Below are 11,710 nucleotides of genomic sequence, written 5' to 3'. Positions count from 1 at the left end.
ATGAAAGAGGGAGTAAAGATGAACTCCGGAATTCATAATCAAGTCTCATGGATAAAACTACAACAGCAAAGTGAAGGGATATTTTCTGTCATACTGGAAGCATAAGGAATATAAAGCACAATTCTCATTGCTGCAGGATCACACAGAGAACATTTAAAGACAGATTTCCAGACCTCATTCTCAACAATCATGACTCAGTAAATCTGGAGAGAGGTTTGGGAATCTGAAATTTTATTTTTTAAAAAGATTTTATGTATTTATTTGACAGAGAGAGAGAGAGGGAGAGAGAGGACTAGCAGGGGAAACAGCAGGCCCAGAGAGAGGGAGAACCCCTAGGGAATGTAAAATTTTAGAATGCCCTCCAAGTAATTCTGGTATGTAGCAAGTAAGTAGTCAGAATTTGGAAGTCAAATCAATCTAAAAATCCATCGCTGAGTAAGATGGTCTTTTTATTCTTGATAAATCGTTAGAAACCGGCCAATTCGCTTCTCTTGATTTACATATTATTTCTGAGTGTCTACCTTTAGGGAATTACAATAAAGAATTCAAAATCTCTCAGCAATGATTTTGCTCAACCACTCTCCTCGCACTTAGGTTTATATAAAGAAAACTCTACATTTCCATATTGGCTGATATTTCCAAAGTACATCTCTCAACACCCTGTAAGGTATAGGGTTTTGCTTTATCATAAAATTAGCTTAGGCTTTATCACACTCAACAAAACCGTCAATCCTGTCATCCCAGAGCCATTTTCAGTCTAATTCACACGTTCATTCAACAACAACAGAAAATGTTGAACACTTGCCCATCATTGTTAGGGACCAGAGGAGACAGTAGTGAACTGGATGAAATTCCTGCCTGCAGGGAGCTTGCATTCTAGCTGCTGAAGGGTGGGGAGGAGGATGGGCTTCCCCTCCTATGTGCCTCCTGTACAAAATTTTCCTCAGTCTCCATCTTCTGAGACATTTCCTCAAAACTTACTAGAGAAAGGGTGAAAATTGTCCCCTGGACATCCATATCCTTTTAAAGCTGCTTCTGAGGTGCTTGCCTGTTACGTAGCTGTTAGGACTATACATTGGCTTCATGTTTGTTTTTGTCCTTTTACTGTATGTGCTGTGGAGTGAGTTTTAGGAGTCTTGTCTCCGGAGGGATGAGCCGCCTCTTGTTTGTGGTTAGTCCTCCTACGATTCATGAGTGCTTTTCAGTGATTCTAACACCGCAATAAGCTCAGTCTCACCTGACTGAAGTTCAGAGCCTGCACCTACAGATTCTCTTTAGCAGGATTACTGGGAAACCTATAAGCACAAACAGGGACAAGAGTCTTGTAAACGCACGTCAAAGAATGTCAGGACCAGAAGAGACCAGAAGAGACCTCAGAGATGCAGCCCCGCGGCCTTTTATTAAAGACCGTGCAGTGTGAGACTCAGAGAGGTTACCTAGGTTGCCTCAGGTCACAAAGCCCACCCGAGGGATGGGAATCAGCGACCAAATCCAATGTTCAGTCGATCACACTGGAGCTCCTTCTCCGAAAGTGTAACGTGTACCTCAGGGCCGGTCTTCTCGCCGCCCCACCCCCCTCCCCTCTTGTATGAAATTCCTCATCTCTCTCTCTCTCTCTCTCTCTCTCTCTCTCTCTCTCTCTCGAAGAGTCAAGCGATTAAAACTTGAAGTTGGGGCACTCCACAAACAGGTGTCCCGACCACGGACACGGAGCCGGGAATGCGGATCTCCACACGCCGGCCGAGGACTCGCCAGCTCCCGCTTACAAAGTTTCCTCGGGTCCTGCGTTCCTCTCTCAGATCCCCGGCCGCGAGGCCAAGATGCCTGCTGTGGCCTCCGACGAAGTTCGGAGACGCCGTTTCCTCGCAGGAGCGCGGCCGGGCCGGGCCGTGCGGGCCGCAGAGCCGGGCGTCCGCAGGCCTGGCGGGCGGCGGGGGAGGCCGGGCGCGGGGCTGGGCTGGGCTGGGCTGGGCTGGGCTGGGCGGGGCGGCCCCTCGGCGCGCGACTGCCCGCCCCGGCCGCGAGGGCCGCGGGCCCGCGAGTCCCGGCGCGGAGCGAGAGGCGCGCGCGGGCCGTGGGGGCTGGGCCGAGGCGGAGCGCGAGACGGCGGCGGCGGCGGCGGCGGCGGCGGCAGGCGCCGCGGGACCAGGCAGCGGCCCCCGCCCCCCGAAGTCCGTCCCCGCGCGGGGCTGGGGAGCTCAGGGCGGGGAAGCCGCGGGGCCGCGCCACGTCCCTCGCCCGCCCCAGAGCGGGGTTTGCAGGCGGCTCCAGGCTGGGGGCTTTTGTGTCTGCGACTCGGGAGCGGCGAGAGCGCGGACCTCCTCCTCAGAGGGCGCTGTGAGTGCGCCGCCAGGGCCCGGCCGCCCGCCTCCTGCCTCCCCTGTCAGCGGCTCCCGAGGCGGCGGCGGCGGCGGCGAAGAAGAAGAAGGAGCGGGAGTGGGAGGCGGCGGCGGCGGCGGCGGCGCGCTAGTCCTCCGCACATGCCGGCCCCGGGCGGGGGGCCGCCCCCAGGCCGCGCTCCCGGCCGCCGCCGCTGAGCCCCGCCGGCCCCCGCACGCCGCCCGGCCGCCCCGAGGCCTCGTCTTCCTCCCAAACTTTGCAAAGTCGGCCCGCGTCCCCGCCGCCCTCGGCCGCGCCTCGGCTCGGAGGCTCGCCTCGCAGCTGCAGCGGCCCCGCGAGGAGGAGGAGCCGCCGCCGCAGCATCAAAGAGACCGAATTCCCGCGGCCTGGGGGGGAGTCATGCTTTGCGGTCTGTAATGTCAGCAGAACAGGAGAAGGATCCCATTTCGCTGAAGAGAGTTCGAGGTAACCGGGCAGGGCGCGGGATTGGGGGGGTCGGGGCGAGCGGGGCGCGCGGGGGCCGCGTGCCCGGCCGCTGGGAGGCCACGGGGCTCCGTCCGGGCCTAACTCCGCGCAGCCCGCGTCCCGCCCGCGCCCCGGGGCCGAGGCTGCGGTTCGAGGCGCGCGGCCCCGGAGCCCGCTCGCCCCTAGACACCCGCGCGGAGCCCTCGCCTCCTCCACTTTGTGGTAGGCGGCAGTTGAAGCCGCACTCAGCATCCCTGCGTACCCCGCTCCTCTCCCACCTTGGCTCATTCGCAAGACAGCACAATAGGCACCTCGAAGGGTGAGAAAGAAACACCCCCCGGCAGAGACCACGAACGATGCCCACCCCCCGAAAAGTAAGTTGGACCGCTCAAGAGTTGCCGCTGTTGAGGACGGTGTGCCACCGGGCCTTCGCGTTTCCCCCAGCGCCCCCGGCCCCCCCTGCCCACCCTCCAAGGCAACAGATCGACAGCTTATTTTCCTTGGGTTTAAGAGGAGACACTGTATAAATTCAAAAGGCATTTTCTTTATTGGCTTATGGATGAGAATCAAATCACCTAAAAGCAATTTTATACGTGATTGGTTTGCTTCTTCCTTGCACGCTAGTTAGGAAATTTCCTGCTGCCTTACTATCTAAGAAAAATCGGAGGGAACGCTGTACCAGACAAAAGATAATGCATGTAAGTTCACAGACGCCAAATACCGCCTGGAAATTTGGGGGATATCCGCCAGCTTTTATTTTCAGCTCTAAACAGGGTTAAGGCTGAAAGTCCCAAAGTTGAAATAACACTGTTTGTTCATTAAGCAAATATTTAGTGAACATGTACTGTGTGCTATGCACTGTTCTTGGCACGGGGGGGGGGGGGGTACAACAGCGAACAAAGCATGAAGAGTCTTCACCCAGCAGGAGTTCACGCTCTAAACAGATAATAAACAAAAGGCTTAGAATGTCAAATAGTAACAGCTCTGGAGAAAAAACAAAGCAGGTGAAGTGGTTAGGTGGAGAGGTAGGGATTATAGGTACGAAGACTCATCTGGAAAATGATGTTTCAGGCAGGACCCAAAAGAAGTGATAGACCAGAGCCATATGGATATGTGTGGGAAGAGCAGTCTCGGCAAAAGGAACAGCAAGTGCAAAGGCCCTGGATCTGGAATTTGCCTAGTGTATTCAAGCAACAGAAAAGAAGTTATGGTAACCAGCAGAGATTGAGCAAAGGGAGTGCAGTACGTATGAGCAGCGTAGAAAGATAGGGTGAGAGGAGTTATATAAATATATATATATATGTATGTGTGTGTGTGTGTGTATATATATATATTTTAAAGATTTTATTTATTTGAGAGAGAGCATGAGCATGAGGGGGGAGGGGCAGAGAGAGAGGGAGAAGCAGAATCCCCCCCCTAACACGGAGCTGGACACTGGGTTCAATCCCAGGACCCCGAGATCATGACCTGAGGCAAAGGCAAACACTTAACCAACTGAGCCACCCAGGCACCCCAAGAGTTATATTTTTAATAGGATTTCTCTGGCTGTTCTGTGGAGAATAGACCCTAGGGAACAAGGGCCGAAGCAGGGAAGCTTGTTAGGAGGCTATTGCAATAATTCTTTCATCCAAACAGGATAAAGTGCTTTATAAATCAGTAAGTAGTAAGGTAGATTTCCAATTGACTTAAGTGTTATAGAGATCAAGAACCACAGTCATTCATCCATGTTTTTGTTCCACATGACTAGAGATTAAACCTATAGAACTGGATTGTAACACAATGACAATGTGGTATCCACAAAACAGCAGAATATTGTTTTTAAGGCTTAATATCAACACAGTCTTTCATTGAGTAAAGGTTTTCTATTTCAGCTTTCTTTTCTGTCTGTGGTTTTGAGTTGCCAGACCCTTTACGGAATAGACCTTTCTGAGATACAATTATTCCTCTGATATTTTTGCCATATTATTTTGCCTATTATTATAAATTACTTTGGGGCTGAAGGAAAAGAAACAGAGGTTTCAAGTTTCTACCTTTGAACTCAATTATCAGTCTTAAATGTAGTTTTTTAAAAAGTGGATGGGTATTTTATTGTAGGTCTAGAGCACAGCTTTGTCTTTAATTTGTTTCAGTTACTGCTTTTAAGTTTGGTGCCTTAGCTGTTTGCAGTTGGCTCAGGTGTCATCTTAAGAATATTCTGTGAGTTAAGTAGCAGAATAAAAGGCAAAGCACTTTTTAAATTAAGTCAATATGAGGAGGGGTTTTTATAATAAGTCACTTTATAGTGACTTTAATGTTAATTTTTAAGACATTCTGGGTTATTTTATAGAAGGTACCAGAATATCTACATGAGCTCTTCTGAAGCACAATTGTGCTGAACTTCACTGCTTTGGAACTTTTTGTTGCAATTTATATTCTAAGACTGCATGCAGGATGTGGTCTTTGCAGAATATAAACTGTGAGCAGTGCTGCTTAAACTTTTCCCATCCACTGATGTATACAGATAGACTTTTAAGTAAGTTATGTCTTTATTTTGTGTGTATTATAAAAAAATATGTTACCAAACCTCTTGTTTAGGATAAGGCTAAGATACACAGTTTCAATTCAATTTAAAGAAATTAGTTAAGCAAATAATATTATACATGGAGCTTAGATATGGCAAAATTATGACAACATGGATGACTAAGGACTTTACAGTAATATGCTCTGTAGACCGGAAGTATATCTCATGGGATATTTGTTAAAAAGAAGGTGTCTGGAACCACAGAATCACGATTTCTGGGAGATTTCTCTGCATCTTCAACTAGATCCCCTGGTGATCTTTATGCCTACTAGGTTTTGAGAACTGATGATGATAGACCTGAATCAAGAAGGTCAGTGGGCCAGAGGAAGCTGATCTGTAGTCTTCTAAACTTGTCCTGATATTTTAAAATTAGATTCAGAATTTCTATTTAGTGGCAAAGTATCTCTTATTTTTTACCAGTTCTTACCATCCCCAGACCCTCAGCTCTTGATTATAGGAAAGATCCATGAAGATAGGTACAGTATCTTAGTTATCTTTCTATTTCTCCCCTCATTTTTGCCTGTAGTAAATGCCAAATGAGTGAATACATGAAGTAACTCATTCATATATTTATGCTGCTTTTTGATTGTTCTCTTAGAATGTTACCTTGTCATCCTTATTTTAACCAACATTCCCACTATTATCCAATATTCTTAGAACTCTTAGGTGTTGATCTGATCACAATATCCATTCATTTATTCAGCAAATATTTATCGAGCAGTTGTGGTGCCAGACAGTGGAAATATTGATTAAGAAGGCATAATGCTGTCTTCAAGAAATCTTTAGTCTAGCATAGAGACAAATAAGTAATTACAAACAGCATGATAAGTGCTGTGGTCATCTACAGGAAATAATAGGACATATAACCCATCTTTAAGGAAATCAAGGAATGCCTCCTGGAGAAGAGTTCTAAGAAGCAGTGAGTATTCCTTTGTGGGAGTGATGTAGAAAGAACATGAAAAAGACCTAGTAAGTCAGCAGTGGTTTTAAGAAGGCACTTTTGGTGGGCAGCCTGGGTGGCCCAGCAGTTGAGTGCTGCCTTCAGCCCAGGGCATGATCCTGGGGTCCTGGGATCGAGTCCCATGTCAGGCTCCCTGCCTGTCTCTGCCTCTCTGTGTCTCTCATAAATAAATAAAGTCTTTTTTTTTAAGGCACTTTTGGGAGAAAACCACATTTTAAAGTAGTGAAAATTAAGTGATAAAGATGTGATGTAAAGAAGCTTGGTGGTAGACAGAAAGACATAGCCAGTAGCTTGGAAAGATAAAGTGTCTTTTTATTTCCCTTGAAAAATGACAAACATTATTTGTAGACTTACAGAAGAACCTGAGAGGGGAGAAACTGAAAAGCAGCAGAAGAGTGGATAATTCATTAATAAAGCATTCAATGCATGTTTTAAAATATGTACCACGTGCTAGGGGCACTCAATGTGGGAAACTAGGGATGAGAGAGACAAGGCTGCTTTCTCAGAAGTCAGATCTCTGCAGGTGAGAGATGGGAATAGCATCAAGGTTTCAGTGAAATGAAGAGGTAGTCTTGGAGGAAGAAAAAAGAGAATGAAGAAAGAGAAATTTAGAGAAGAAGAAGGAAGTTGAGGCATTCATTCCAGGTGGAAAGTTTTTAACCAGAGTTAGCAATTACATTGGAGAGGTTAGGAATGTATTTTATATATATTTTTATTTGTTTCATATACATATATTTTTAAAGATTTTATTTATTCAGGAGAGATACGGAAAGGTAGAGGGAGAAGCAGGCTCCCCATGGGGAGCCTGATGCAGGACTCTGTCCCAGGACCCCAGGATCATGACCTGAACCAAAGGCAGATGCTCAACCACTGAGCCACCCAGGTGCCCAGGGTTGTGTTTTAGAATGGGAGAATAGCTTAGAGATATCATAAAAGTACTAAAAGTAGACATTGCTAAAAATGTAGGCACATGTCTAATGAGTATATGGAGGATTTGGATGAAGATTGGAGAAGCAACATAATTTATGTAGTCATAAAGTGGAGGGGAAGAGCCAATGAAAGGAAAGATTTTAGGGAATTTTGTTGTTATATTTCTTAATTGGTGCATAGGAGGGGTAGGCAGATGATCAGAAAAGTAGTTTGATTTTCAGCACATTAAACGAATATCCCCTTGGGTTGCTTCAATGTGCATAATAGATCTACATGGTTTGAAACTGAGGAAAGTGGGCTGAGCCAGAAATAGAGATCTGGAAGTTATCAGTAAACAAGTGAATACTAATTGATGCCTTGGGAATATAGAGCTCACCCAAGAGAGTGGAAAGTAAGAAGAGAAAAGCATTGAGAAAAGCAACTTTGGGAACGCCGATATTCAGGAGACAAAAAGGAAAAGAGGACGCTGAAAAGCAGAATATGAAGGAGTAGCCTGAGAGGCAGAAGAAAAAAAAACAAAAGAATAGTGTCACAGGAATATTAAAGGAAGAGCGGATTTATGAAGGAAAGATAAATGAATTTTGTTTTTAACATATTGATTGAAAGGTACCCATCTGTGGGTTGTCCAGTATGCTCTTTCTCCTACCCGGTCTTGGTGTATATCATTTATCCAGTGACCCTACCCATTTCCCACTCCCACCCAGCACTGTTCCAAAGTCTTAGAATATCTGTCTCCTTACTACTTTTTGTACCTACCATCTCCTTGACCTTTCTATAACCACTTCTTGAGTTCAGACTTTATTTCTTTATTATCATGGGTCTCTTGCTGGTTTCCTGGCCTCCTGTTTTATCCCTCTTTATCCATTTTCCATATTACTATTGCTGGTGATAAATAATTACTACCTATTGACCACTTACCAAGCAGTCTGTTAATTGTTTTATTTATTTAAAAAATATTTTGTTAATTTGTTTAAATGGATGTCTTGTTTGATCCTCTCAGTAACCCTTTTGAGTTAGATGTTATTATCATTCTAGGTTTACAGTTGACGAACTGATGCTCAGAAAGGTCAAGTACTATGTGGTTAAATAACATTCAAGTTTACTCAGCTAGTGTCAAAGCTAGAGCTAAACTCTGGCTGAAAGTCTTAGTTACTATGTTCCATTGCCACTGTGCTCCAAAACACAATTCAGTCGTGTTACTCTTTTTTGGTAAACTTCTTCAGTAGTTATCTCTGGATAAAAATCCAACTTTTCTTATATTGGCTCTTTTTTATTTGGTCCAGGCCTGCCCCTTAGTTCTTCATTCTTCATACTCCATGAAACACTCTCCTATGCTCCAAGTGTGCTCCTTTCTAGACGTCATGGCTTCTCTTGCCTTTAAACCTTTCTTTTCACATTTTGTTCCTTCTGTTAGGCTCGCTCTCTTTTTTCCCCACCTTTAGTAGGTTACTCATCCTCACAGCATCAGCTTTTTGAAACTGCCCAGGATGTCTTTCCTAATAGTCCTCCCTCAGTCAAAATTAGATGGGACTTCTGGGGATCCCCGGGTGGCTCAGTGGTTTAGCGCCTGCCTTCAGCACAGGGCGTGATCCTGGAGTCCCAGGATCGAGTCCTGGCGCATTGGGCTAACTGTGTGGAACCTGCTTCTCCCTCTACCTGTGTCTCTCCCTCTCTCCCTCTGTGTTTGTCATGAATAAATAAATAAATAAATACAAATTTAAAAAAATTAGATGGGACTTCCTTTTGTTCCCTCAACATCTTGTGCTCATCTCGATCATAATATTTATCACATTAAATTTAAGAGTTTCAAGAAAAGAAACATTGTTTTCTCTAGATTATGGGAAAGAATTCCTCTTTATGGGGAGGAATTATTATTTATATTTCTATATTTAAATAAGCTCAACAGATGTTTCTGAAATCTAATTTGATGAATGTTGACCAAGAGGTTTCAACAACTTAGGTAATTTAGTAATTTAGTCTTCCAAGTTTGCTTTCCCAGAGGTGGGGAGGGGTTACCTCTTAGGAAGATTATACAATTCTCTCTTCTGACCCTCTTATTGCAGGAAATTCAAGGGGTATAAGTCATCTTTGTCTTTAAGACATCCCTAACTTATAGTCAAGAATGATTATAGGTCTCTTCTATTCCCAGTCTCTATAGACATGGTAATAGCAATGCTGAAAAATAATACAGCTTTTGTCTTTGGAGCCCAACTGCTGGGTTCTTATCCCATTTCTACTGTTTACTATCTATGTGGTCCTTGGCAAGTTACTTAACCTCTCTGTGCATCCGTTTTCTCATGCAATATGAAAATAATACTTGTATTTATGTCATAGAGTTGTTTAAAGAATTCATTGTGTTAGTATATGTAAAAGCACTTACAACACTGCCTGGTACATTTAAAGTTACCTGTTTACTTTTAAAACAGAAATAGAATATGCATTCTAAAATACTCATTCTAAAATACAAGTAATGTGATCAACATTGACGTTTAGGTATATTTAATCAATTACTAAGTAAAAGACAGCATATTTTTTCTTGTTTTGATTGGGAGTGAATATGAACTGAACAGAAATGAAGACTCTCTCCCTTTATAGAAAAGACAACCAAAAAAATTTATAAAAGCAGAAACCCCTCAGATTTCATAGCTTTGCTAAGCAAATAAGCTGTTTATTACACGATTTTTATGAATATTTGCAGTTTTGTTCTCCTTTATTTCTGAAATTTTTTGTTTAAAAAATTTGATTGACTTTGTTAATAAAATAAGCTTATTATTAGAGGCATCCTTGTATAGAGTCAGCCTCACACATGAATGCCATCCACCCACCCTCCTATAAATAAGCTTTACATTTGTTCGCAACTTCATTTTTTTAAATTAAAAATTTAATTAATTAATTTATTTGACACAGAGTGAGAGCACACAAGCAGGGGGAGCCACTAAGGAAGGGGGATTAGCAGGTTCCCTGCTGAGCAGGGAGCCAACTCAGGGCTCTGTCCCAGGACCCTGGGATTATGACCTGACCAAAAGCAGATGCTCAACTGACTGAGCCACCCAGGAGCCCCTGTTAGCAACTTTAAACCTCATGCACTTCAGTAATAAAAAGATCATTAGTCTGGGGAGAACAGCTGGTCCAAGCATCACAAATATTTGAAATCTTAAATCACAGATGTTGAGGGTTTTCAGAATTTAATATTTATCATATACCCAGATTGCTCTAGGTTCTGGGCATCACATGGCGGACACTTTCTGCGTTACATTCTAAAAGGGTATAATGGCATTTTCATTTCAATCATATAAGGCCATTTCTTATAATACTGTATTCACATACTAATTCATAATTTTGCCATTTAATGGTAGAGACCAGTATTAGAGAAGTACATTTCAGATGAAGGCAAAACTGTTAGCTAAGATGTTCACATCCATAGTAAATGATAGAATAAACTGACATTATATCCCAGACTTCTGTGCTACTATAAAATACTGATATTTGATTGTCGACTGAATGTGTTGACAATGCTTAACATTAGATCTTTTGATAGGGTGTTAAATATTATAGAAACTCAAATGAAGTGGGACACCTGGTTGGCTTAGCAGTTGAGCATCTTGCCTTCAGCTCAGGGCATGATCCTGGGGTTCTTGGGGTAGCATCCCACATCGGGCTCCCAGTGGGGAGCCTGCTTCTCCCTCTGCCTATGTCTCTGTGTCTCTCATGAATAAAAAAATCTGAAGAAAGAGAAAGAAAGAGAGAAAGAGAAAAGAAAGAAAGAAAGAAAGAAAGAGAAAGAAAGGAAAGAAGGAAGGAAAAGAAAAGGAAGAAAAAGAACAAACGAAATAGAAATGAAGTCAGCTTATGGTATAGTTTTGTCTAAAGGAAAGCAAAATGAAAACTAGTATTTGAGGGTCCACTGTGTGCCAGGCAGTGTGTTAAGCACTGCCTTAGCTCAGGCTGCTATAACAAAATACCATAGACTGGGTGGCTTATAAACAATAAGCAATTTAGCACAATTTTGGAGGCTAGGAAGTCCAAGATCAAGGTGCCAGCAGATTTTGTATCTGGTGAGGGCCTACTTCCTGGGCAGTCTTCTTTTTGTGTTGTAACATGTGAAAGGGCCAGAGGAGCTCTCAGAAGTCTGTTTTATAAGGACACTAATTCCATTCATGAGGGCAGGGTCTAATTACCTCTGAAGGCCCAATCAAACTGGGGATTAGGATTTCAACATGTAAATTTTGGGAGGGACACAGACTCAGTTTGTGTCATTTAAGCAGCATACTAATTAAAATGTATACTTATTTGAACTACTCTTGAAGCAAAGCTGTTTTTGAAGGAAAAAATAGAAAATACTAAACCTTTGCTGTGCAAAAGCTTCTTATCTTGATGAAGTCCCAATAGTTCATTTTTGCTTTTGTTTCTTTTGCCTTCGTGGATGTATCTTGCAAGAAGTTACTATGGCCGAG

General features: G+C 43.8%; 1 protein-coding gene and 1 long non-coding RNA gene across 2 annotated transcripts in view; one reads left to right on the top strand and one right to left on the bottom strand.

Annotated features, from left to right (window-relative positions):
- Window positions 1-209: 209 nt before the first annotated feature.
- Window positions 210-1,927, bottom strand: LOC144303258 (uncharacterized). Its single transcript, XR_013370315.1, has 2 exons — window positions 1,437-1,927; window positions 210-1,295 (listed from the first exon to the last, which is right to left on the bottom strand). It is a non-coding gene; the product is annotated as an uncharacterized LOC144303258 (long non-coding RNA).
- Window positions 1,928-2,570: 643 nt separating this feature from the next.
- Window positions 2,571-11,710, top strand: part of PYGO1 (pygopus family PHD finger 1) — a 31,451-nt gene continuing 22,311 nt past the window's right edge. The window contains exon 1 of the mRNA XM_077881186.1: window positions 2,571-2,805. Within this exon, the coding sequence (XP_077737312.1) occupies window positions 2,757-2,805 (49 nt within the window). The 5' untranslated portion in view covers window positions 2,571-2,756. The remainder of the gene's footprint in view (window positions 2,806-11,710) is intronic.

Source organism: Canis aureus, chromosome 32 (genome assembly GCF_053574225.1).
Source record: "Canis aureus isolate CA01 chromosome 32, VMU_Caureus_v.1.0, whole genome shotgun sequence".
NCBI classification, from domain to species: Eukaryota; Metazoa; Chordata; class Mammalia; order Carnivora; family Canidae; genus Canis; species Canis aureus.
Note: the sequence above shows the minus strand (reverse complement) of the source record. Positions and strands in the feature narration are given on the sequence as shown.